Source organism: Eschrichtius robustus, chromosome 7 (assembly GCF_028021215.1).
Source record: "Eschrichtius robustus isolate mEscRob2 chromosome 7, mEscRob2.pri, whole genome shotgun sequence".
Lineage (NCBI taxonomy): Eukaryota > Metazoa > Chordata > Mammalia > Artiodactyla > Eschrichtiidae > Eschrichtius > Eschrichtius robustus.
In genome coordinates this window covers 134733139-134760305 of record NC_090830.1, presented here as the reverse complement: position 1 = coordinate 134760305, position 27167 = coordinate 134733139, and the positions used below count along the sequence as shown (strand labels likewise).

The 27167-nt window shown below is 49.2% G+C and overlaps 1 protein-coding gene across 2 annotated transcripts in view; it reads right to left on the bottom strand.

Moving 5' to 3' along the window:
• Nucleotides 1–512: 512 nt before the first annotated feature.
• Nucleotides 513–27167, bottom strand: part of DOCK1 (dedicator of cytokinesis 1) — a 525198-nt gene continuing 498543 nt past the window's right edge. Inside the window, exons 47-52 of one of the 2 annotated variants that reach the window (XM_068548757.1) lie at nt 24648–24785; nt 16547–16692; nt 12639–12837; nt 8676–8829; nt 5372–5526; nt 513–1659 (exon numbers count right to left, since the gene is read on the bottom strand). In XM_068548757.1, coding sequence (XP_068404858.1) covers nt 1564–1659; nt 5372–5526; nt 8676–8829; nt 12639–12837; nt 16547–16692; nt 24648–24785 — 888 coding nt within the window. In that variant the 3' untranslated portion in view covers nt 513–1563. The remainder of the gene's footprint in view (nt 1660–5371; nt 5527–8675; nt 8830–12638; nt 12838–16546; nt 16693–24647; nt 24786–27167) is intronic. The other variant, XM_068548758.1, reaches the window with a different exon arrangement.

Below are 27167 nucleotides of genomic sequence, written 5' to 3'. Positions count from 1 at the left end.
TAACCAGGGACACATTTGGATGGAAAGCAGGACCCCAGCGCCTTCTTTGTTTCTTGCCACCTAAGATTCAGAGAAAGCTAAGAAGTCTGATGCCTCTCAAGTGCAATGACACACCCCAGTAAACAAAGCCCTCTCTCAAATTAGCAGCTGAAAAGGCTAAAAGGAGATGCAAATAATGTGCAGCCAGAGGGCCCCGGGGTTGGGTTGAGGGGAGAAAGCTCCAGCCTTCGCTAGGCTCAGGTCTGCTCTGTCTGTAAGGACATGCAAAGACGCATGCAGAGGCATGTGGGTGCTATCTGGCCTCCAAGTCAGAGACAATTAAACACAGATGATTAAGACCGGTGTTTGAGAAGGATGCACATACAGATAAACGTGCGTCACAAAGCTCTTTAAGAAAGCAAAATAGAAAACAGCGGCTTTTAGATTTTACATCAAGGGATAAAAACATAGTATGTCAGACACTGCGAGTCTTTTTAAATGACATTTTATTTTTCGTTGTCACGGATTAACTTTCGAGCCTACTAGAAGAATATCATGATTATAGTGAATAAAAAAATATAGATGATAGAATAAAAATATTAGGTTATACTAAGTTAGTTTTTTTTCTTTTTTTTTTAAATCATTGTCGACAATGATTTTTAGGACGAGCTTTGGGGGAAAAAAACCCAAGAAAATTTAATTTGGGTTTTTTTTACACTTCCCTCAGTTAAACGTTAAGAACACATATTGGGAACCATTTGCGGACACGTATCACAATAAACAGAAGGACCACAAAAATTAAAACAAGTTCTAAAGACCCTCATATATACAAACTTCTGTACAGAATGAGCACAAGAAGAATTCACCCAATTAAAACCATCTCCTGTGGTCTACGTTCTGTTTTTTGAAAAGGAGAGAAAATCGATCTGCCTATGCTCATTTATTTTTCCACTTGATCCCAGTATTTTTAATGGTGTCTCCACTCCATAAAATTAGTAACTGCTCAGTAGCGGAGAAGTACCCTATTTTAAATTATACCCAAGGAAATCAGGAACTTCCCTGAAAGGGCTGACCTTAGTTGCCCGATGTAAGTTGAAGGGACACTCAACCAACAAAAAGTCACACCACCAGGTGCAGCCAGGAGGGTTTGATAAAACATCCTGCAAGAGTCAGCCGGGGTTTGGCCTCGAGAGATGAGGGTCCCTAAACTGTTACTACACAGTTCTGCAGTGAAGGCCTAAGCTCTCCTTACTGCGCTCCACTCAGGTCAACTGGCCTCTTTGCTAATGCGTCATTTGGCACAAAAAGAAAGGACTTCTGGGCAAGACTTAGGCTCTCTCAAGACGGACACACTCAGAAGCCTCCGACTTTGCTAAACATAAAAGCACGTCCCAGGCCCATATCCACCTCGCTCCCCAGTGCTAAAGCCCTCTCACTCCGTGGCTGGAGACGAACTCCTGTTAAGGAAAAGCAATTGCACTAAACATCAGACATCACAGGCCCAATGAGGTAAACGCCAGGCGTGGGAGAAGATGCGGAGGGAGAGGAAGGATACCAGCTCGCTCTCCAGCGGCCGCTGCGCGTTCACTGCACGATCCCGGAGTCCACCGAGGTCTGCTTGCGCGTCGTCTTGGGAGGCGGCGGCGGCGGGGTCTTGCTGGGCAGCGGAGGGGGGAGATGCTGGAAGACAGAAAACGAGGGAGGCTCCAGGGGGGCTCTGAGCCGGCGGGGTAAGGCGGTGAGGGAAAGTCGACCTGCAGCCCTGGGTGGGAACTGCCCTCTCCTCGTGACTCGGGGCCGGCAGCCGGTCGGCCGCACTCAGGACCGCGTGGCTGTGGCCCCGGCCACTATTTCACACGTGGTACGTCACACGTCTGCACAGCCCCTGAGACGTGTAACCGCTGCTCTTTGGGTGGTGGTTTTAAATCCACGTGCTGTTGACCTAAGGGCCCCTGGAAATGGACCGGGTTCAGAAGCGGGCAGTTGAAATGGTTAAGGACAAGTGAATGTGGGCAAAGCAGGACCCAGGGCCAGCCAGGCAGCCTGGTCATGTCACAGCTGAGCCTCCCGGGGTGAGGACCACCCAGAGGTCCCTCCTCATGCCCCCTGAAGATGCCCCGAAATGGTTCAGGGACAAACAAGTCCTTGGAGATGCTCTCCATGGGTGGGTGGGTGAGTGAGAGGCTTGCTTTGCTCTCAGAAATGGAAAGGCCACGTGAGAGAGGGTCAGCGAGTGGGTGATGGTGGCACCTGTGGCCACCATCCAAGTGACCCGTCGACAAGGTAGTTTCTCATCCACAGTCTCTTCCCAAACTGTAAACAGAGGAGGATGAACAAGGCTAGGGGGATGTTTAAATTCTTCACGAGGGGAGCACAGTTTATCAAGAAATGGGTGCAGTTGTGTTCTAGTAAAAGTTTATTTACAAAGACAGGCGGCGGGCTGGACGTGGCTTATGGGCCACAGTTGGCCTTAGGTTCTCAAGAATGGATTTACAACCGTAACGGCGATAAGAGAAACGGGATGTACCTGTCAGGCTGTGAATGATGGAGGGCAGCTGGTGGCCTTGCTCTTGGTGGGCACGTGACACGCACAAGAGGTCAACGTGTGTTGACCACATACATAAAGAAATGAGTGAACAAATGAATGAATGAGTGAATGAATGAGCAGAGGAACAAATGAACAGACCAGGATAAGTGGGCACACGCCACAGGTACAACAAACCAGAAAGAGATCACAAAGCACTGGCCTCTAACTAAGGCTGACAGTGGATTGTTAACAGCCTCTCAAGGGGAGGTCCACATTTAGCTCAACGTGAGAAAAGAAGTTTCGAGGACAGAACAGTGACGAAGCCGCGTCTTAACTCATTGCCCAAATTTCCTCCTGATTCTGAGACACACAGATACTGAAGTGATCTAGGGCTTAAGAGAGAGAAGAGAATCCATGTGGAAACACAGAACTGATGTAATGATATTTAGACACTGTAACCAGGCAAGTAAAAGAACAGACTTGTAAATCTTTTTAAGTTGGTATGAACGGTCAAAAGAAAGACCGATTTCCGGCTCTGATGAGGCAGCTGCTTGTTGACACGTGGAAGTCAACAGCGCGGGCCGGTGTGAGCGGCGCGGGCCCGGGCCACGGTCGGAACTGCCCTCTGTGCCAGAGACGTGCATGGTGGGCTTGTCACCACTGAGCGGCTTGAGAGCTCGGACGACTGGTCGTAACAGCCATTTTGAAAGAAGTGACAGCTTAAAGTGGCAACAACTAGAGAGAGAGTTGACTGTAAGCCCGAGGCTGATCAATGAGAGTGACAGGAGGACATGGGTCAGCCCCCATGGAGGGCAAACCGATCATGATCCCACAACAGCTCTTGGGGCCTGAAAGGGAGGCACCCCTGGAAACCCAGCTGCTTCCAGAGATGACACCCGAACCCACAGGCATGCCTCCTGAAGGGGTACTCAGCTGCAGGCACGTCACACAAGACACCGACAGCAAGGCGACTTGGGTAATTAATCTCATGGAACTCACACCCCTTTATAAATGGAGCCAAAGCTTGTGCATGTTTGTCCTTCCCCCAACAGTGGTGGCAGCAGTAACTCAGATGATGTGTCCCAGAAACCGAGACCATCAAATGTTGCCCCTGAATTGATTTGTAACAAAAATGGACTCGCTCACACTTCCAAGTTCAGAATTGTCAGTGTAGGGAGACCTGGGGGACACTCTTGCTTTTCCGATAAAATAAAGATATGAAAATCAGGATGGAATCAGTTAACTACACTGTTAGGAAAACAACACCCCAACCAATCAACGATCTCTCTCAACTCCCTGCACCTCTTTTTATTCTAACCTGTCGTGAAAATCTGCAGGAAGGGTCAGACTTACATTTCCTTAGTTGCTACAAACTGTTCCAGCTTCCTAAAAAGCCATCATGGGGCACCTGGTCCCTTCTCCGGCCGGTCCCCCATCATGGAATCTCGAGGGACAGAGGGCTGATCCGAAAGGCACTGTAGCCTCGGAAGGACAAACCACCCCTTCAGCACCAAAGAGGAAGCCCCACTGCTTGTCTGGTTTTCTTACGCAAAAGGAATAATCGAATAAATATACTGTCAATAAATCCCCTCTTTCTTCCACTCCTCTCACAAGAAGGTAATAAACTTGCAGAAAGCTCAGTGAAAAAGTCTCCATTAAAAAAAAAAAAAAAAAAAAAGAAAAAAGAATGTAGGATTTATATTGTTTTAGAAGGGGAAGAAACACACCTTGCTGTTACGAAAAGAATCGTGGCCACGTAACTACCTCACGTCTTCGACGTTCTACAGGAGTTCTGTTGCCGTGTAATTACGTTATAGAGGCTGACCAGCTGCACGTGTGATCGGGGATATTCTACTCTTCAGTCTGCATGGCTTTAATTTCATTAGGCTGTGAATAGCGTGGCCGGGGGAGGGATGAACCTGGATGCGGATCTCCCGGCGCTGCTGGGTCATTTCACGTGGGCACGCGGACCTCTGCACGCAGCCGGGCCAGCGAACAAAGGAGAGGCCTGTGTGACAGCAGCCTTTAGAAGCAGGAGAGAATGCGGGGGGATCTCAAAAGAATGTTTCTAGAGCTGTGAGCTGGTAACAGAGGCACAGGTTTGGGTGTTTTTTTCAGACTTTTAGCTGACGTTTGCATAAGTAGGCAGGCCCAGAGGCCAGAGCAGTGAGCACATCAGACACGATTAATGACGGTTTCCAAGGGGGGACCAGCCTGGGCACCAGTGTTGACGAGGGTTCGAGTTGGCTGACCATGCTTGCGGCAGCCAGCACCCCGACTCTAAACGGGGTGGGGTAGGTTTCAGGGCTAGAGGTGTGGCTAGGGATGGGTGGCCTCGGGGAACAGGGTTTGCCCAACCTTGCTTCTCCTTTGCAGATTCTCTGTGCAGCAAGTGCCTGTCCCCACCCGGGAGTGGGCGGTGCGAAGGCGGGCTGCCTGGAGGAACTGCCGGGACCAGGGCTTCTCAAGGGCAAGGCTGGTGTCCAGGAGCACAGGCCCCCCACCATGTGTGGCATCGGCCAGCTTCTTAAAAAGTCAGACAAACCTCTTCATACAAAAGCTACTTCTCAACACCACACTTTCCTAAGAAGTGCAGTGACCTCCAAGGTCACGAGAGTGGCCCTTCGATCCACGGGCTGGAGTTCTTCCCCCTTTGCCTTGTCCTGTGGCCCCCGTGGGAAAGTGCGTCCCTGCAGCGAGGACACAGAACGACAGACCACACGCGCCGGCGTTCCAACCACTGTGACCTCTGCTCGGAATCACATCTCGGCTTGCCCGGAGTAAACACGCTAACGCCAGGAAGGAGGGGCTTCTACCTGGTGCAGAGAAGGATGTGAGCAACCCCCTCCCCGAGTCCTGACTTACCCTCTGGTGAGGAGGAGGAGGGGGCAGGGGGCTCGGCAAGCCCGCCAGGTCCAGGTTCTCGGTCAAGGTCCCGTAGTCTGCGCTGGTGCCTTTGAGAGGCAGAGGGGGCGGAACCTCAGCCACGTCCAGCCCGGTCATGCCGTTCAGCTCCAAACCTGGGAAACAGGGTGGATGAGAATCAAACCCACACCCCCAGCAGGCGTGGACACACACACGGCGGCTCTGTGCCCTCTCAGGAGTGGCAGGGAAGCGGGAACCCCTTCTCCTCCCAGAAATGCTTGTCAACAGGGCAAAGAGAGCAGAGAGGGGGCAGAGAAGGCCAGGGGTGGCATCGCCTCCGAAGGGCATGCTCTAGAAAGAGAATACCAACTATCACGAGATGCCTAAAACCTGAGCTTAAAGGACAGATCAGACCACTGGAAAAACAGCCACGTCAACCTGGGACCCTTATTTATTTATTTTATTTACTGTTTATTTATTTACTTACTATTTATCTATCTATTTATTTATGCATGCTGCGCCTTGAGGCCCGTGGGATCCTAGTTCCCCAATCAGGGACCGAACCCGGACCCTCGGCAGTGAAAGCACAGTGTCCCAACCACCGGACCGGCCAGGGAATTCCCAACCTGGGACCATTCTGATCCCTCCTAGGCCCCTCTGCCTCGGTGGCATCTACACAGCTTGGGGTCACAAGGACTGTCTACGCCTGGAGTTTTCAGAGCCCAGCCGGGACGCTGCACCAGGCGTCCTGCAGTTATGAGCCGGGGAGCTTCACTAAAGCCAAGTCTAAGAACACAGCTCACAACCAGCCACCTGCCTTGCAAAACTCTCACACCAGGAAAAGCCAATTGTACGAAATGCAGTTATTAGCAGTAGCAGCCGCTGCGGCTGGTGCTTTAAGTAAGCCAAGGGGAAGTACCATTTTTAAAGCGAACCAAAAAGGAGCTGTTTTCAGACAGAGGAGTGATCATTAAGGCAATATACTTTCTCAACCTTTGTTGAGACTCTTAGAAATAATTTGTTTGTCATTTATGTTCAAGAGAGAAAAACTGACATTTTTGTTGTTGGGTCTCTTCTAAAGTTTTCCCCGATGATGCATCTGATGAAAAACCCTTCACTAGGAAAGTGCTTCCTAGGAAGAGTTGTGTCAATTTATAAGGAAGTCTTGCAGTCGAATCCAGGAGCAAGAAGGTGGTCTCTGATTGAATGACTGCCCTCGTGACTGGTTGTTTTTATTATGGTATTTATTTAAAATTTACCATCTTAACCATTTTTAAGTGTACAAATCAGTGGCATTGACCACATTCACACTGTTGCACAACCATCACCACTATCAATTGTATCACCCCAAACACAAAGGCTCTACCCTGAAAGTGATAATTCCCCCTCCGCTCTCCCCGCAACCCGATAACCTCGAATCGACTTTCTGTCTCCATGAATTTGATTATTTCAGCTATTTCATATACCTGGAATCATATACTATTTGTCCTGGCTTATTTCACTTAGTGTTTTCCAGGTTCATCCATGTTGTAGCATGTACCAGAACTTTTTTTTGTAATGGCTGAATCATATTCTATTGCATGGGTACTTCTCTGGATGCACATTTTAGTTTATTCATCAACTGATGGACACTTGGGTTGTTTCCACCCGCTGGCTGTTGTGAATGATGCAGCCATGAACATTCGCGTGCAAGAATGTGCTTGAGTCCTTGTGTCCAAGTCTCTGGGGTAAATGTCTAGGAGTGGGCTTGCTGGGGGTTATGGCGATTCTATGTTTAATTTCAAGGAACCACTAAAGTGTTCTCCACAGCAGCTGCAGTGGTGCCTGTTTTTAGCTATTTATAAAAAAAATTAAAATATTTTTGAAGCAGATCACTGGTTATATATAGTGCAAGGATGTGGAACTAGGACACACCAGGAGACCATCGACCTTCCAGAGCCCAGAAACGCGGGGCTCTCTCAGGCTCATCACTGTGGCAGCCCTGACTCCCGACCAGATGGACCATCTCCAGATTCCGCTGTCCCCTTGCGGCAAGAAGAAACCAGATGCTGAGGACAACTGTTTGCTGCCCTGCACAAGCCACTCCTCAGGCTGGTGTGCCCCGTCCCCCCTCCCTTCTTTTTTTGTTAAGATTTTTTTGATGTGGACCATTTTTAAAGTCTTTATTGAATTTGTTTCAATATTGCTTCTTTTTTTAATGTGTTCTGGTTTTTTGGTCACGAGGCATGTGGGATCTTAGCTCCCCGACCAGGGATTGAACCCGCACCCACTGAACTGGAAGGTGAAGTCTTAACCACTGGACCGCCAGGGAGGTCCTCCCCATCCTCCTTCTCCGGCCGCCCTCGTTCTGCTGCTGCCCTCACTCCCTGCCACTTTCTTCCTGCCAGGATGTCGCCTCTCCGGCCGGCCTGACTTTAGTGGTGAAAAGCCGGGTACCACTTGCAGTGGGTTCCACGGCATCTGTCCACAATTCACACCCACCCAGAACCTCAGAACGTGACCTTCTTTGGAAATAGTGTCTTTACAGACGTATTAGTTAAGGATCTCGAGAGGAGATCATCCTGGATTTACGATGGGCCCTAAACCCAATCTCCAGTCTCCTGTAAGAAGAGGACAGAGCACAGAAACACGGAGAACAAGGCCTGGGAAGCGGGGGGAGGGATTGGAGTGATGCGTTGACAAGCCAAGGAATGCCAAGGACTGCCGGAATCCACCAGAAGCTGGAAGAGGCATGGGCAGATTCTCCCTCTGAGCCTCTACATGGTAGCAAGGCTGTTGATACCTTGATTTCAGACTTCTGGCCTCCAGACTGTGAGAGAGTAACTTTCTGGTGTTTTAGGCCACCAAGTCTGTGGTGATATATCAAGCGGCCCTAGAAATCAGGCAAAACTGGAAAGTAAGTTCTACCCTTAGCCCCTCAGCACAGCCTGGCAGGGCTTCTTTCCTTCCCATTCCTCCTGGACACAAAAAGGCCCACAACCCCCCACCCTGCCCCCCTGGGCTGCATTATCTGGTGACACGAAATGGGGGACATTCCACATGCCTCTCGGGTTACCCCCAGCACACAGGAGGCCTGGAGAGCTGAACGGGCCCCATGCTTTCCTCCCAGGGAGCGCAGGAGCCCAGGACTGGGCTTTGGCCTGATTTGCTTTAGTCCCCGGGGACATTCCCAGGAAGTCAGGTGCTCGTCAAAACTCTCACCATCTGCTGGACAGAGAGGGTGGGTCTAACTTTAGAGACTTCGATCAAGGGGGAGGTCGCAGAGCAACAGCAGGAATTCAAATGCGGACAGTGTCCCACTTACTAGACTGCAGGCTGAAGCTGAGCTTGGCCCTCGGTGTGACCGGAGGAGGCGTGTGCTGGGAGGACGGTGAGGACGGCGACACCGAGAAGCGCCTTTCACTCCCCATGACGTTGATCACCTGGCTCTTCGGTCTCTGGGGCCGCAGGGGACTTATCTACATCAGAGGGCCGGAAAGAGCTTAGTTAGGATCTGTCATGGGCTAAGTTGTCTCACTGCAAAAATTCCTATGTTGAAGTCCTAATCCCTCAGTACCTGCGAATATGACCTTATCTGGAAATAGGGTGTCTGCAGATGGTCAAGTTAACATGAGGTCGTTACAGGGGCTCCTGATCCAATATGACTGGTGTCCTTATAAAAGGGGGAAATTTGGACCCTGACCCATGCACACAGGGACAGCGCCACGGGAACATGAAGGCAGAGATCAGGGTGATGCTTGTACAAGCCAAGTGAGGCCAAAGACTGCTGGTTGACCGCCAGACGCTGGGGAAGAGGCCAGGAACAGATGCCCCTCACAGCCTCAGAGGGAACCAGCCCGGCTGACACCTTAATCTTGGACGTCCAGCCTCCAGACCGTGAGACAATCAATCTCTGTCGTTTCAGCTGCCCAGCCTGTGGTACTTTGTTACGGCAGCCCTGGCAAACTGATACAGGCTTCATAATAATCTCCTTACCCACTCTGGGGTTGATGTCACATCACATGTTTCCTGGACATAAATGTAATGTGTGCCATTCAGTGGGGGTGAGAGCACACAGGGAAAGCTCCAGAGGGTCACAAGTGGACTCAACGACCTGCTCAGTGACCAGAATGCCTCAGGCGCCTAATTTCTTGGTCTTTCTTGGCAGGTATGTGAAAATCTAGAAACTTGCTGAAGGATTTCCTTTATTCATCTCCTGTTTCTTCTCTCGTGCTACGCTATTACTGAGTAGGAATTCTTTCCACTTTTCATTGCATTTTTCCTCCCCATCTCTGACTTTCAGATGCACTTGACTCTTCCCACCTAAGCCTTTTCCTGCATCTGTAACATCGGGGTGTTCTATTTATCTATTTCTTACAACCTGGTCTCAGATCATTAGGCCTGGGGGAACACAAGCGGTTCAAAATACTCCAAGGTAGGAGTAATTAGGAAAGTTATTAACCCAGCTGAGAAGGAGGAATCAAGATTTCTGCTCCAGGACAGGCAGGGCGGGAGGGCAGGGCTCTGGGCCTGGTTCCGGGGGCTTGATTCCTGGGCCTGCTGGTGAGGGTCAGCTGCAGAGACGGTGGGCGGCAGCATGTGCCTCTAAGCGGTCTGCAAAGGCAGGACCTCCCTGGAGGCTACTGAGGCTGGAAGGAGGGGAGGAAGGCTTAAGCCCTTTGGTAAACGGGGGACTGAGGGAACACTGGCCAACAGGCTGACTTCCAGAACTATCCCATGCCAGTGAAGGAGATACCGGAGACCAGGTGTCATCCCTCATCTGCAGAAACCGATGAGTTCCCTGCAGCTCAACTGCTGCGGGAGGTCTGGGACAGCCTGCCGAGCTTGGGCTTCTCCTCGGGTGCGTGTGTATGGGGGCTGGAGACGGGGATTCAGGGATTGCGTAGGTGCTCCTGCCATCCTTCCCACCCCATCCCATAAGTGCACATTCTGACGATTCGGGGAGCAGGGGACATTTTACTGGTGAGATGCAAATTGCACGTGGAAGGCGCCCCTCCTGCCCCAGGCAGACTCTGAGAGGCTTAGCTAGAGGTCATGAAATTGTTGACGATGCAAACTCAGGCAGGAAGCCGAATCCAGCCCCGTGGAGGGAACAGAGAAAACCTCTGCAGAAGCACGAGGCGGCCAGGTGGGCGCACAGAGCAGGGCAAGCCCAGTGCCGCCCCAGGGAATGGGGCTACCGCCACCACTCAGTAACCCTCCCTCTCACGGGCCCCACCAGCCCACCTGCTCTGTCCCGCAGCACCTGGCCGGTCGCAGGCACACGGAGGCTTGAATAGGAAACTCCAGGTGCCTAGCTGGACTCACAGACCTTGCCAGCAGCTGTAACCCAAGGACAGACTGGTACCTGGGCTGGACAAGAGCAGCTAGTCTGCCTCCAGTGAGAGGTCAGGAGGCCTAGCCCCTGGAGCTGCAGCGGTGTTTAGTCTGAGACTCCTCAGAGGCCGACAGCGGGGTCAAGGTTCTGTGCTCTGACGCTGGTGGGTTCTTGTGGACTGGCTGAGGGTAGCCCGGGCCGGCCACGGGGGGCGGGGTGCACTTTGTGCTGAACTCAGCCTATCTTCGCGGGAAAGCAGGGCCACGGCGGGGAGGGACAGACTTATACTGTGATGATGGCTGAGCCTGGCACGTCCTTTCCCTTCTCTGCACGCAACTTAATTCTGTTCAACTCTGCCACGTGGCTCAAATTCTCTGAGGTCCTCGGTTTTAACGTCTTAAAGTGGAGCTTAAATTAAAATGTACGAAAGACTTGCACAGGGTCTGCACTTAGTAGATATTCAAAAAATGCTGCTGTTCGTTCCCCCACCCAGTGATGGTGTCTGGACTCCGGAGAGAGGGGGGTGCCAGCCAGTCCCAGCAGGGTCGCTGGCCTCCCAACTTTCCAGAAGAGTGGACAGAGCACAGGGGGCAGGGGCGGGTTCATCAGAAACCTCTGGATCCCACTGCGTGAGGTTGCACCTGGGCACTTCATGCTAGCCTGTGGCCAGTCCCGCCCCGGGCCCTACACCCTGGGCCACCTGCACTCTGCAGTGAAACACCAAAGCCCAGCTGCAGTCCGAGCTGTGTCCAAAGGCCTCGCAAGGGCATCTGCCTTCATGAAGACCGCGTCGTGGTTCTGGGGTCTTCCCTTCCACCTCTAAACACCCAAGCAGCATGTGACTGCTGGTCTCCATGGCATGCGGTCTGGATGAAACATACCCTCTGGTATTCAAGATATAAACAAGCAGTAAAGCATATCTTATTAAACGGTGGTCCCACCTGAGTCCTTTGATAAGCAGCCCTTCAGTAACAGCCGGGACAGGTCATGGACTCCCTGCCCAGGGGGCAGGCACTTTCTTGGCCACCGTCCAGGCAAACGTCCATCCATTTTGAGGGGGAGGCAGCTCTAAGCCTGACTTAACCTTTGAAGCTGACGGCCTCGGAGAGCCTCTTCTTTATTTTGTCTCCAGTCTACAAACAGCACGTCCTGAATACAGTTCACCCCAGAAGCTGTCTGTGTCTCATTTTTGCCCCCAGACTCCAAACGCTGCTATGCGCTGCTGGGCCCAGCCCTGGGAGGAGAGCATGCTGCTTGGGTTTCACTGCCGTCACACAACCCCAGACTCTGGAATGAACGAGATTCCCTGGGATCCATCTTTAATGTCAACTCACCAGCACGTGTCATGCTAAGTCCCTGAAAATCCTTCTGAAAGATGGCCAAGGGATTTAGGCATGGAGCACATGAGGCTTGGAGGATAACACGGGCCTGTGTACAGCTGGCACAGCCCAGCGGGAAGGGGCTCTGGGATGCCAGCTGAGCAGATTATAACATTCGGGCAGAAACAGTGGCTTAGTGATTTCTGGTCAGGAAGGGGCAAGGGAACAGCGTTAGCTGGCCCGCAGTACTGCTCTCTGACAACAAAAGCATCCTGTTCATCTCCAGAGATATCTGGATGTCTAAGGGAAGCAAGTCCAACTTTGCTGTGGAGCCTAGAACCATGTGGGGCCTGCTGATGGCTGGCCCTGCCCCCAGCCCCTGTGGGATGGAGGCTGGAGCATGGGGGCAAAGACAAGCATCCTCCGGAGAGATGCAGCTCTCCTCTGCGCCTCTGCATGCCCTACGGCACCAGTTATACAAGGGGAGAGCTGTGAGAGACCCCCGATTTTCAAATGACTATTTCATAGCCAATGCAATGAAACCCAATTGACAGCCCCCTTGGCTAAATGTGGAGCATAGACAGGTCCCAGCAGCTACCGCGGAGCGAGGGAAAGCTCCCTGTGAAGTTACCGTTTCTGAAAGGATCACAGCCTCAGATTGCTGCAGGGGAATGTCGGTGGGTTTAAATTCTTTATCAAATATCTCTTGATGTTTGCTGTTCCTTTTTTCCTTCTTCTTGTCCTTCTTCTCTTTATCTGGGTCGTCCTTGTCTAGCTTGTCCTGGGACCGGGAGTGCATTTTCTTTGGCAGGAGGGGCTCCAGAGCAAACCTAAAGGAAATGGTTCTTTAAATCAATGACGTCTTACTAGGACAGCCACTGCTTTTCGCCCTGCAGCTCCATGTAAAGTCACTCAAAATGAATCAGGTGTTCCCTGGGAAATGCCCAATTTTACAAGGAAAGAAATGATTTTAAAAGGAAGGTCAAGGGAGACTTAAGATACACATTGCCGACTGCAATGGTTATAGTTTTGAATGTCTATAAAAACAAATTGGAAAAAAAAAATAGAACACTTACAGGATGATGAAGGAAATGTGAAGTCTTACTGGATATGGGATGATTATATTCAGGGATTACTGTTGATTTACGACGGGAGGATGGTATTTGGGGTCTGTTTCAAAAGGGAAGCCCTCACCTTTGAGAGAGTCATACTGAAATATTCACGAATGCAATGAGGAGAAATAGGCAGATGCTAATGCAAAGAAATGTCTGTATCGGTACACAGGTAGCTTCCATTTGAGAACCCTTTGATGGCTCAGTGAGAAACAAGCCAATTCCAGCTTGCAAGGATGTGGAGATGCCCTGAGTTTTTTAGCTGAAAACTGAGCTTGAGACAGAGATTCTGGGTCTCAGCTCTGCCACCTTCTGGTGAGTCTCCACAACCTCTAAGTACCATGGGCTGGATGTCCCCCTTCACAAAATGAAATGGAATGAAAATGGTATTTAAGAAGAGATATGATCTCTTAAAAGAAGCTAGAGTCATACAGTCATATAGGAGAAACAGCCCATATTGTGATTTCTGATAAATGTGTTTTTTGAACTGTGGTCTACCCATCATTCCCACATGGTTAAGAGAAGCAAAGCGGTCAGCTGAGAGGGTTCACGGAAGCTCCCTGTCCTTGAGCTGCCCAGTGTCAGGCAGCCCTTGAGCCCCGTGGGAGGGCAAATCCCACCCTGGTAACGCGGGCTGTCAGGATAAGGGGCCAGGTCCCAAGCCTGCCCCTGGGAGCCCCCAGTCCTCACTGCGACCTTCCAAGCCTGACTTCCTGAGACACCTGGAGACTGAAGTGTCTTCTTCAAGGGGGCACTGATTTTAAGAGAAGGAAATCTAGAAAGCCCGTCACATTGCCATCCTAGCTGTGGTTTCTTTCAAACTTATTTGTGAACGGGACATTGAGAACAAAACCACTGCTCTGAATAAGACCATTCCAGCACCTTGGCTCCCCAACATGGGAGAGGTAACATGAAAGTCAACACTTAGATGGATCATTCACAAAAGCACATTTCAAATCCATAGAAGACGCTGACTGCTGAGAGCAAGAATCACATCTGCTACATTTTGTAAAAAAAAAAAAAGAAAAAATTGGAAGGTCAGCAGGATTTGAACAGTAATGGTATTGAATGTAGGCATTGATTATCAATAGCTGCTAACGTCACTGCAAGGGAGAGAGACACGAATGTCGTTCTGAATGGAAGAACATTGAAGTCATCCTGTCCCCAAATCATGCCTGAATGTGCACAAGCCTCTAGATGTGACCACTAATCTGCAGGAAATATGAAAGACAGAGATACACAGTCAATAACACTGTAGGGGATGCAATAAGCAAAATCCAGACGACACCAGAAGCAACCTGGATTTTTTCAACAAATAAATTACAAGGAAAAGAAATGAAAAGAAAAAAGTAGAAGGGGAAATCTATTGATTAAAAGAGAACTAAAGAGATACAGCAGCCAGCTGCAAAGTGGGGCTCTTATTTGGATCAGTTTCAAACAAACTAAAAAGAAAAGAAAAAAGCCATTTATGCCCCAACTGGAAATTAAAACCAACATTTGATGACAGTATGGAATTACTGTTCACTTTTTACATGTGCTAAAGGTAGTATGATTGTGCTTTTGGTAAATTCTTACCTTTTAGAAATTCACACTGAAATGTTTACGGATGAAATGATATGAGGTCTGAGATTTGCTTCAGAATAATATGGAAGAGGGAGAGGGTGGGCTAGGATTTGATCACTGTTGAGGCTGGCTCATGGGCTGGTACAGGGCCTCATTATGCTATTTTGTCTCCTTTGTACATGTCTGAAATTTTTGCATAATAAAAACTTGAAAATAATGAAATACACCAGCGTTGACTTTGATTATTAAGGCATTTCTGGGCATCTGGACTTTTCCAGTTGGATACACAATAACTACTAAATCAACACCCATTAGGTGTTAAATATTAAATCTCTTCTACTATAAATAAAAATTTAAAAATCTTCATGATTTTATTCTAGGTTTGGCAGAACTTGGGATAATTAACGTAGGGAAACAAAGGATTAGTGGACATCTTAAAGCTCTGGGGAAAACCTGTGCTGTGAAATCCAGAGGAGTATACAAGGAACCAAGAGAAAGGCTGAGCTTTAAATTTTTCACATTATGAGAACCAACTGCCAACAGGACGAACTTTATTCTGCACCTAACTGGTGCCATTTGAGACCAAAGCCTCATTTTCTCCACATCCGTTAGGCAGTGAAGGGTGGTAACGCCGAGAATGAACAAAAATCTCGACTCTAATAAAGATGCCTTCTAGTTCAAGGTTAAACAAATACGGCTCCAGGGGTGGAGACAACGATTCCCACTCATGTATTCAAAGTGCAGGACAGTACTCTTCCATCTAAAACCTCTAGATCACTTTCTGCCCTCACCCCTACGTTCCTGGAAATATAAAAACCTTTTTATAACTAGCCTGGGGATTTACCTGGGGAGAAGTTGAATTAAGTTTCTTCAGCAATCTTGCTCTCAGTGACAAGCACACCTGATTTAAATACCTCTAAATTGAGGTTTTCCATATGGACTTGGCCTTATAAGTAGCAGACACTGATAAAAATTACTGTTAGGAAAAAAACGTGGGAACAGTTTGGCATCCTTCATTGGGCACACTGGTCGTCGGCAACAAAGGGCACTTGGGTTGGAGCTGTCCCTTGGGGCGCTTTGGAAGTTTGTGTCTGCGTGTCGCAGGGGCCAGGAGCCTGTGGGTTTGATAGGATGGGATGCTGGATTGTAAACCAAATGGGCTTGGACAAACACGCAACTGTGCAAACTCAACAGCAAAACAATTAGAAGTTCTTCTCTACTGTTTAAATTGCATGTGACATTTTTTCTTTCTGTATAATCAGAGCAAACTTTTCATATATGCTAGTCACAAAGCACACAAACATGTCAATAATGAGGTTCTCTTTGCAGGAGACACAGTGGGAGCTCAATGAAATGTTTACCCGTCCGTTCCGTTCTTGATCCCTTCTTAGTTGCTTTGTGCCATCCGGTGCTCAAGAGCAAAACTGGGTCTCCAAAGAGATCGTGTAGAAAGAAGGTGGCCCTGCCAGCTCTCAAGGAAGCCTGCCTGTGTGTGACAGTCCTGCCCTAGCGTGACACCTTGGAAGTGAGCAAGAGATGAAAAGTACAAGCACGCAGCTGGCAAGGAATGCATCACACTGCTTCCGGGACTTGCTGAAAAGGACTGAACACTCACCTGGAGATTTTACAGTTTGATGGAAACCTCATCCGAAGTGGTACCCAAAGCGAGAAATTTTTTTCGCAAAACTTCACAAGACTCTACAAGTCTTAGTGGCACCATGATTGTAAAAGTCTTGGATGGTCTCCATTTCAAAGAGAATTTTGATTTTTAAAAATCCTCTCAGGTGTGATGAAACAAACCCAGGGCCCTGGGTGGCTCCTCGAAGCCCCTCCCAACCCTCCTTGGCTGCTGAGCCAGACTCACCCATCGGAGCCCGGCCTGGAAGGGGTGCTGTCTGATGACAGGGACGAGACAGAGGCCACAGAAAGAGGCCGGGACGAGGAAGGCATTGTGAAGGATCGGACCATGGACCGGGGACGGCTGCCTCTTCTGTCGTCCAGACTTGAGGGCTGGGTTGGGCAGAGGGGAGAGAAACAGAGAGAGAGAGAGACTTGTTTGATGCTGTGGCAAAAGGCGCCCAGCCTGGCACGGGCAGACACCTCGGACCAGGTGGTCTTAGCAGCCCGGAATCTAGATCAAAATTGTCCACACTTTCATGAACAGTGCATGTGCTTGTTCAAACCTGAAGACAAAAACGATGATTATTTGGAGGTTTTTTGAAATCTGATTTGATATTGTGAAAAATACCAGGAAGAACTTTGTTTTTTTTTAAAATTTAAAATGCAGTTTTCTCTACCAAGACCACAAGGCATCAACTTGTTCCAGAGTCATAGTACAAGGCACTGATCAGAAAATTTAACTTGTAGAAAAATATCTAGAATGTGAAAGAATTTACAAGATCTTTAGACGAACTTTGTATCCCTGCATGGTGACAAACCAAGAAGATCATTAAATATATGGATGCATAATGACTGAACTTCTCTAGACTAAAATAAGATGCACCTGCTGCTTAATTAAAGGTGGATTTCCTCCCCTGCCAGTGACTGGTACCATGGATTAGATGGATCCATGGCTGGAGTTGCTAAAACTCCTCCTTCTCACCAGAAAGTGGACCAGTGATGCATTCTAGAGAAGAACGGTCTCTGGATAGAGTTTTCCATCGTCTCTTTGTCACATCATACCATTGTATATTAACAAAATAAGTGTCACTGAAATACAGCACATGTCAACACCTAATTAGCTACAAAATGCTAGTGTATCTGCACCCCGAGCCAGATGTTGGCACATCTGGGATGGCAGCTGCAGCAGAAGCTCCTTTCTTTAACCTGAGGATGTGGAAACCAAATTCCTGTAGGGCATTCCCTCTCTGTGTGGCTTCAACCTCCCTAAAGCCCATCCCCACTCCACCAAAGCTGGTGTTTCATTCAGCCCATCACCTATAGAAGAGCTGCCCGGGACCACAGTTGATTACAGATTGTACAACACCATTGAAAAGACGGTCTGTTTCTTAAATATTTGTTTTGCCCATGAAATACTATTTGACCTGTACACTATCTCTTCGATAGTAAAAGGTTCAACAGACCTGTGGTTGCCAAGGGGAAAAGGGGTACAGGAGGGATGGATCGTGAGTTTGCGATTAGCAGATGCAATCTATTACATATGGAATGGATAAACAACACGGTCCTACTGTATAGCACAGGGAACTATATTCAATATCCTGTGATAAACTATAATGGAAAAGAATATGAAAAAGAATGTATTTATATATAGATGTATGACTGAATCATTTCACTGTACAGCAGAAATTAAGACAGCATTGTAAATCAACTATACTTCAATAAAATAAAATTTTAAAAAATAGTAAAAGGTTCAAAATTGCTAAAGAACGGTGTAAAGCAGAAGCTGGTAACTGTTTTCTGCAAAGGATCAGATAATAAGTATTTTAGGCTTGCGGGCCATAAGGTCTCTGTCCCAAGCACGAAAACAGTCATAAACAATACAGAAATAAGTGAGCACAGCTGCGTTCCAATAAAACTTTATTTACAAGAACAGGTGTCAGGCCATAGTCTACTGATCACTGGCTCAATATGCAGCTGAAATCTGCCAGCACAGAGGGTCTGGTCCGTCTTGGGTTTAGCACCAATGATGGTGCCATGGCCCATCTCCAGGGAGACAGCCATTGTCATTAATTGGCTTTTATAAGGAAAACTTAAAAGGAAGTGGTTACTTGCAGATTAACCCAAATTGTAAAAATGTTTCTAGAAACTCAAAGTCTACAATATCCTCTTCTCAGCCGTTTTTTTAAAAAGGTTATATTCCATTTATAGTTATTATAAAATACTGGCTATATTGCCTGTGTTGTACAATATATCTTTGTAGCTTATTTTATACCTAATAGTTTGTACCTCTTAATCCCCTACCCCTATAGTGTCCCTCCCCTCTCCCTCTCCCCACTGGTAACCACTAGTTTGTTCTCTATATCTGTAAGTCTGCTTCTTTTCTGTTATATTCATTAGTTTGTTGTATTTTTTAGATTTCACATATACGTGATATCATACAGTGTTTATCTTTCTCTGTCTGACTTATTTCACTAAGCATAGTACCCTCCAAGTCCATCCATTCTGCTGCAAATTGGCAACACATTCTTTTTTTATGGCTGAGTGGTATTCATATATATATATATATATATATATATATATCTCACATCTTCTTAGGTTGCTTCCACATCTTGGCAATTGTAAATAATGCTGCTATGAACACTGGGGTATATGTATCTTTTTGAATTACTGTTTTTGGTTTATCCAGATATATATCCATGAGTGGGACTGCTGGGTCATATGGTAGTTCTATTTTTAGTTTTTTGAGAAACCTCCATACTGTTTTCCACACTGGCTGCACCAATTTACATTCCCATAAACAGTGCACAAGGCTTCCCTTTTCTCCACGTCCTCACCAACATTTGTCATTTGTGTTCGTTGTGATGACAGCCATTCTGATAGATGTGAGGTGATATCTCATTGTGGTTTTGATTTGCATTTCCCTGATGATTAGTGATGCTGAGCATCTTTTTATGTGCCTATTGGCCATCTGCATGTCCTCTTAGGAAAAATGTCTACTGAGGTCCTCTGGCCATTTTTTAACCGGGTGGTTTGTTTTTATGACGTTGAGTCGCATAGGCTGTTTATATATGTTGGATATTAACCCCTTAGCAGTCCTATCATTTGCAGATACTTTCTCCCATTCCGTAGTTTCCCTTTCTTAAACACGTTCAGAAGGCAATCCAAGGCCAGAAGTGTTCCTCTCATCCAGCCTCTCGGCTGAGCCCTGGGAGCCTGTTTTGTGTCCCTCTGTTCCTGACCCTCCCAAGGAAGAGTCCTGCCTGCTACTCTAGGTGCGTCCTGACCCCCCCCATCTGCTACCCCTGGTACCACCCCGCCCAGCTCGGCTACTGTTCCTCTCTCTGGCATCTCTGTGGGACTCTGACCCTCTTTATGCTTTGAGAGAGACCTGTTCACGGCATCTGCCTTTCAAATCCCAGGCTCTCCCCTGCCAGTTCTTCCACGGCAGCAGCTTCTGAGGACGGCTCAGAGGTGGGGATCAGCGTTCCGGAAGTTGGGGACTGTCTTTCTGAGCACCCACCTGCTCAAACCACCTCCTGACCCACGAGGGGCTGCCTTCCCACTTCTCCCCGGCAACCGCCTCAGCTTGACTTCAACCCCGTCCTCTCTGGATCCAGGTGACGGGCAGGGGAGAAGACAGCCATCAACCTCGTGCTCGGGTGATTTTTCTGGCTTGGCAGATGCTGCCTCCGTTGTCCATCATCTTCTGGGCACATGGAGACGCAGCCTTCCAGGAAATGCAGCTCTGCTTATGGTGGAGAAGAAACACGACCCAGCTGACATGTGGGTGCTGTGAGCCCCACTCCTAAGAGCGCCCAGCATGACGGTTTCCATTTCTCTGATGGAATGATCTTCATGGCAGCCAGCGTTGAGGGAGGGGGTGCACAGGAGGGAACCGGTCAGGGACCAGGAGGTGCAAATGGCCACAGGATGACCTCATCCACTCGTGGGAAGGCCCAGGAAGCAGCCGTGAACGTCCTGCCCCCAACCACAGAGGGCTGGCGATTCACCCTGAGAGGCAACCTTGAGTCTTGGTCGGGATGCACAAGCACGGATTGGGAAGAATAAAGGAAGGCGGACGGCAGGAGCCGGCTCTGGCAGAGGAGGGACAGAAGCCAGTCTTGGTCCCATATCAGCAGGGCGGCCACTGGGTGTGGCCCTGGGTTCTCCCGGGCCATTCACCTCCCAATTCCTTCTTGACCAGCAGAGTCTCTAGAAACCGAGGATCCCGGGCTTCTGTGTTTTCATCTGAAGCAGTTGGTCTCTCCCAGCCCGGATGGGGTAGCTCCAGCGCTAGGACACTTTGAGAGAGGGGACGTCTCTGTCCCTGCAGCGGGGCGGGCAGTGGGGGGGGAGGTTAGAACTAGGCGGGAATGTTGGCTCTGGCACGGACTAGGTGACCTGGCATGAAACATGGAACTGCTCTGGGTCTCAGCTTCCTCCTGAGCATGTAGGGAATAATCATGCCACCTTGAGAGGCTGGCGAGGATGAGCTGAAATGACGCAGGTGATGCGCGTAGGGCGGGCCACGCTCTGAACCGCAGCCTCTGTGGCCCTTGCCATTGTTACCACGGCCTGAAGCACAGACTCACTCCAGCCCCCTCACCAGGAGCTGGGGACCAGTGCTGACCGTGGCTGGTGCTCATGGCCTCTTCTCTGGGGACCCCGGGTCTGCACTCCTCACTAAGTATACGGAGGCGGCCAGGCTCCTGTGCTTTCATCCGGGGAGCGGTGGCACCATAGAGCCCAGAACTGTCTGAATGAAGGCCAAAGCTGAGCGGGCCGGGGGTGTCTCATGGAGCTGCCGGAGGATTAGGAGTCAGAGCGTGTCCAAGTCTTCCCTTTCTATGGCTTAGGCTGACCCAGAAAAATTGACAAAATGGTTTATGTCCTTTCTATGGGATTTTTATTTTTATTCTATTTTTTAAAATTTTATTTATTTATTTTTTTGGCTGCGTTGGGTCTGTTGCTGCACACGGGCTTTCTCTAGTTGCGGCGAGCGGGGGCTGCTCTTCGTTGCGGTGCGTGGGCTTCTCACTGTGGTGGCTTCTCTCGTTGCGGAGCACAGGCTCTAGGCGCCCAGGCTTCAGCAGTTGTGGCACGTGGGCTCAGTAGTTGTGGCACGCGGGCTCTAGAGCGCAGGCTCAGTAGCTGTGGTGAACGGGCTTAGCTGCTCCGCGGCATGTGGAATCTTCCCGGACCAGGGCTCGAACCCGTGTCCCCTGCATGGGCAGGTGGATTCCCAATCACTGCGCCACCAGGGAAGCCCTGGGGTTTTTACTTTTAAATCCATCTTTTTAAAAACAGGATGATACTGTATTGCTTTTGAAAGTATTCTGAGAAGCTTGAAAGTTCTCAAAGTAGGTAAGATGGGAAAGCCTCACTCCAGACGGCATTTTATCACCACATTTTTCAGAGAATGACAGGGTATCTGCCTGACCTTTTGTCTGCTCAAGGGAGGCTGGCCACAGAACCTGCCTTCGGGGTCCCAGGATGGAGGCGGACTCAGGGAGGCAGCTCCAGGGGACAAAGCATCCGCGGGCGGAAAATGCATCCTTAATTCTGTTCCCAACTTAATTCCCAATAAGCCTGGTCAACCCCTGGCTGGCGGGGCTGGAGATGCCTTGGCTGCCCCTGCCTCGGGGTGGGACTTTGGTGGAGAAGATGCCGTCTCAGGCTGCAGTGCAATTGGCTCATCATCGGCCGAGGACGCCCCATTGCCTACACAACCACCCCGCCCTCCTTCCCTCCTCCCCTGTGTGCGAGCACAAGCGGGCAGAGAAATCATGAATCACAGCAGAGAAAGGGATATGAAGGGCGTCTGGCGAGCCAGACAGACTTCTGTCATCCTGAAATATACATGCAATGATTGATCAAAGAGGAAGCTTTTCACTTAGTAAGAAAACTTGGAGATTTCAGAAGTGTTTATTTCTCAGAAAGAATTAAAAGTGGCATCAGACTTTGAAAGAGGTGCACCGTGATGCACTTTGAAACTCTTCTGGCCACTTGACGCTGATTGTAATGAGTCACAGGCTCCAGAGTGATGAGGCACGGCTCGAGGAATCTGACTTGCAATGAAGGCGCCTCCAGCGTGGTCCTGATTTCTAAGCCTGCTCACCTGTAGCAGTTCCTGCTGGGCTGACGGTCCCAGATTCCTGCCTGCTGAATCTTCAGACCACAGCCCGGCAGTTGTGTTACTCTTGGCTTGGTCAGGCTCATGCTCTGCTGCGGCCAAGGCCAAAGACACCTCATTTGATCAGCACTAGGTCCTGGGCTTGGAGGACCTGGGCTCGGGGCCCAGGCATGGCCAGCAGGGCTGGGGAGGGTGGGAGAGCATAGAGCGTAACCCCTCTCAGGGGTGGTCCGGCTCTCTTACGTGTCTCCAACCACAAGGGCAAGAGAAGAAGAGCTCTGCCACTTACTAGTGTAAGCTCGGGCTAGTGAACCTTCCCATGTTCCTGTTGCCCCATCTATAAAATCGGGATGTCCACAGTGTCTCCTTCCTCGTGTTGCAGGAACCTAGCAAGTTCATAATTGTTTAAAACCTCGGCAAGGTCCCTGGCACATGGTAAGCACTAAATTAGTGTTTGCTAAGTGAGATAAATGTGTGGACAAAAAGAAGCCAGCTCAACAGGGAGCAGCAGAGAACTTTAGAGAACGGCAGAAAGATGGAGCTGGGTCAGAAAAGAAACCAAGATGGCGCACCTGGTTGGACACCTGATTCTTCAGGAGGTAGAGTGTCCTGTGTTAGGAGAGGTGGAGTAGCTCCTGCAGCCTGCCTTCCCTTTGCAGGATAACAGAAGACCTGCTCGCATACACCCGGCTCCACGCCAGCAGGCATGGGATTCCAGTAGACCACAAGAGGTCGCGCTGCCTCTTTCTGCGACACTAATGCTCACCCCCGGACAATGGAGAAAGGGGGCCTCAAGCCATCTGCTAGGCCAGACGCTTCCCGAGTCCACAAGCAGTCAAGGCTAGGACTCACCAAGGCTCCCAGGGACCCTGAGTAAGGGTGGAAGTGATGCTCTGAACTGCACCACAGGGGTGCCCTGATGTGAGGTGTCGGGCGCTGCCCCCGGAGCTGCTAAGGCATGGCTCACGAAGACTGCCTCAAGCCCGCCATAAGGCTTAAACTGTCAGGTATTTTGCCTCCATAAAAATGCCTAGCCACTTTTTTTATCATGCTCCTGATCTCAGCCCTGGCTAGGAGACCTTTGACCAACTCTTTTTTTAAAAAAAATTTTATTATTATTATTATTTTTTAATATTTACTTATTTATCTGGCTGCTCCAGATCTCAGTTGCAGCATGTGGGATCTAGGTCCCTGACCAGGGATCAAACCCGGGCCCCCAGCATTGGGAGCGCAGAGTCTTAACCACTGGACCACCAGGGAAGTCCTCCACCAACTCTTAGCAAAAGCCCAGGTCTGATCTCCCTGTGCTATGTGGCTGCTTCCCGCTACAGCTATCTATTTTACATTTGGTAGTGTATATATGTCCAGCCCACTGTCACTTCGTCCCAGCTTAAAGTAATTATGCTCCAATAAAGATGTTAAAAAAAAAAAAAAAGCTCAGGTCTGTCCTTCATCCTGGAACATCCTGGCATTCCAGGCTCTGGGGGGCTGGCCACCTTCCCAGCTCCTCCTTACAATTTGTCTTCTGCCCAAGGCATGGCTGTGTCTGCACCGGCCCCTGGCCTGCCATTCAAATCCCTGCCTTCAGCCTTTGCTGAGTGAGTCCTCTCTCCAGCCAGTGTCCCGCCCATCTCCTGCAACTTACCCTTGGCCTAGATCAGTGACCCCTTCCTCCAACAGGTAACAGCTTCAGACGTCAGCAATCCACTCCTCCCCTCAATGACTCTGACCTTGGCCTGGGCACAGGCTCTACCTCGGCTTTGGGACATCATGAGTGCTGTTTCCCTGTGTGTTATTTAACTCCTTCGTGCGTGTTGTGTTACTGTAGGTGTGGTCTCTGTGAACCAGCCTGAGTTGCATGGATCTATGAGATTTTTCTGTTGATGGATCTATGAGATTTTTCTGCTCATGGATCTATGAGATTTTTCTGTTGCTCCACAACACTATGGGTAACTTGTGTTCACAGCCATAAGCGGGGTATTTGGTGATCAAGCAAATTCATGAACGTTTACACACCCTGACATCTCCAGTTATCGAAAGGTGGCGGCTAGTTTGCTGGCACGTGAAATGATGAAGGGGTGGAGGTTCCTTATCTGACTTCCTAAGCAGGCATCACGTACACAACTCAAGTACTCGGCCCTGTGAGCCTGTCACAGTCGGACAGTGTGACACAAAGACACGCTCCCTCCCCTCTGCCGCACCAGCCACTTACCATGGTCCGGACTCCGTACTGCTTCTCCACTTTTTCCTTTAACTGTTTGAAACAGGCTTCCATTCTCTCATGAAATGGCCTCAGTGCTTCTGTGACTTTGTCTCCATGAATCCTGATCCCTTCGGCCAAAAATGGAATCTGAAAAACATACAGGTTGACGTTCCTTATTTCTTGCTTAGTGGTCTAGGGAGAGAAATGCACACCAGATAGAAAGTGGCAACGTGCAAAATGCATCTGCTTTGGTTTCCCGGTCAAACCGGCTGACTAAATTCATCAGCAGGCAGGTTACTCCCCCAGACCAAAATGTGTAAATGACAAGCATTTGTGTTTTAAATCGGACACGTCTAGTGCGCTGTGCAGCACAGGGCTGCCCCGTTACTTTGCCTGACTCACATTTGACCATCAACCCCAGAATAGACTTCTCCGGGCTTTCCACTTGAATTTGGGAAGGGCTGCGTTTTGGATTTGTTTAGCTATGACTTGATCTGTTAGCAAAGGGCCAAGTCACAGGACAAAGATTTTTTTCGCTAAGAATATTGTCTCTACAGGCAATTGAGAACCCTATTCCAAAATGTAAAAACCTAATAATACGTGATCTATAGTCCTGAAGGATGTTCTTATTTGGAAAGGAAAACCAAATTTATTCTTCCTTAAAACTAAAAAGAATCATGTCTCTGCCAACACTGCTGTCACAAATATCCATGCCAAGACTTCACATCGGAGTGTGGAGATACAGCTGACCTTTAAAAGCGTCGTAGAGACATTTTTATTCCCCAGCCCCAGAGACCCTCCGGAGTCACAGCCGTTGGGGGTGGGTGTGAGAAAGCCTCCTTTCTTCCCCTGGCTTCTGCTTCCCCTGAGGCTCAGACTGGGAGGTAGATGCTCTTCAATGCAATCAAGCTAAGAGGCTTCCTCTTAATAATTTACAATTAAATCAAAATACTGATTAAAAACAGATTTTCTTAATATGACAGAACACCAATCTAAATGAGCAGATTTATTAGTAAGAAGGATAATAAGTACACAACTGAATTTCATGTGAACAAATTCAAGAAATCTTATCAAGATGAATCAATGCATAAAATGTATTTGGCTGCCATTTACAGCACGCAGCTGGAGCCTCTTGTGGTGCTCCAGGAAAGGACGGAATAAGTGAGTGCTCCCCTGTGTTTACACCACCCAGCCTGCTCTCGAGCTGCCCTGGCACAAAGTGTGTTTGGCTGACAGTTGGGCTTATACCCAAGGTACACGCCAGGCATCCCTTTCCGAACAGCTATCACCAACAGGACAGCGTGCACCTAAGGTTTCAAACCAGATGGGACGTTTTACTATTCCATACGAATTACTCTTGCAGATGGCAGCCTCCAGGGGCTAAGCTGCAGTTTGTTCAGGTTCAACAGAAGAAAATGCTCACAGAAATCCTTTTGTTTCCTGGGGGTCGGCAAAGGCAGGCTGCAGACAACTTTTGGTGGGATGGTAAATGTGTCGTGACTATCTGGGCATGAAGACAAACGTCAGGGTGCTGTCTCAAGGTTAAAGCACAGCCACTCTAGATTCTGAAAGCATCTTGTAAAATGGCCCTCTCTCAAATGTATAAAAGTGTGGTCCCATCATTTCTGCATTTTTTTTTGTTGTTGTTGGTTTGATAAAACTCTTAATTGGCCAGATTCTTGACATCAAAGAAGCTACTTGCTGGACTAAAGTTAAGACCCTTTGGTTCAGGTCTTGGGACTGAGTGAATGGTGATCTGGCAGGTGAAATTTATGGGGTATGAAATGTATCCCCTCAACAGGTCCCTGACATTGGTCAGACATAACCTTCTACAAGAAGGGTGGGATCTGGCCCTTGTTCTATGTCTGCTCGGGGCTGAACTGAAACTATGAATAAAAAGATGCTCTGTGCAAACACTCCAACATATGAGGTGCTTAGTACACAAACAGAAACCATGGACTGAGGCCTGGAATGGTCTCTGGATTCCAACCAAGATGAGCGTCAAAATCTCTCAGGCAGATTCCTGAATCCCACCCCCAGAGCCCTGATTTGGTCTAGAGTGGATCCCAGGAGTCTGCACATCTAAAGAGTTTCCCAGAGCCCAGAGGGTGGGGAGGACTTCCCCAAAGTCACACCTCGAGTTGTTCAAAGAGAGCATGCAGCCTGCTCTCAAAAGACACCCTTCTAAATGGCGGTGCTGTATTTGAAGTCTGCTCCTGCGTGGCTCCTACATGGATTCGTGGCCTGCCGGCGGCAAAGAACATTTGGAAGCACTGCTTAGTGTTCCAGGAGCACCACCACCGGCGACATCGGTACGACTGTCATCGGCTGGCGGTGATGAATGGGTTTGGTCTTTCATCTCTGTGCATTTCAAAAGAGAAATAGGGGGCTTCCCTGGTGGCGCAGTGGTTAAGAATCCGCCTGCCAATGCAGGGGACACGGGTTCGAGACCTGGTCCGGGAAGATCCCACATGCCGCGGAGCAACTAAGCCCGTGCGCCGCAACTACTGAGCCCGCGTTCTGCAATTA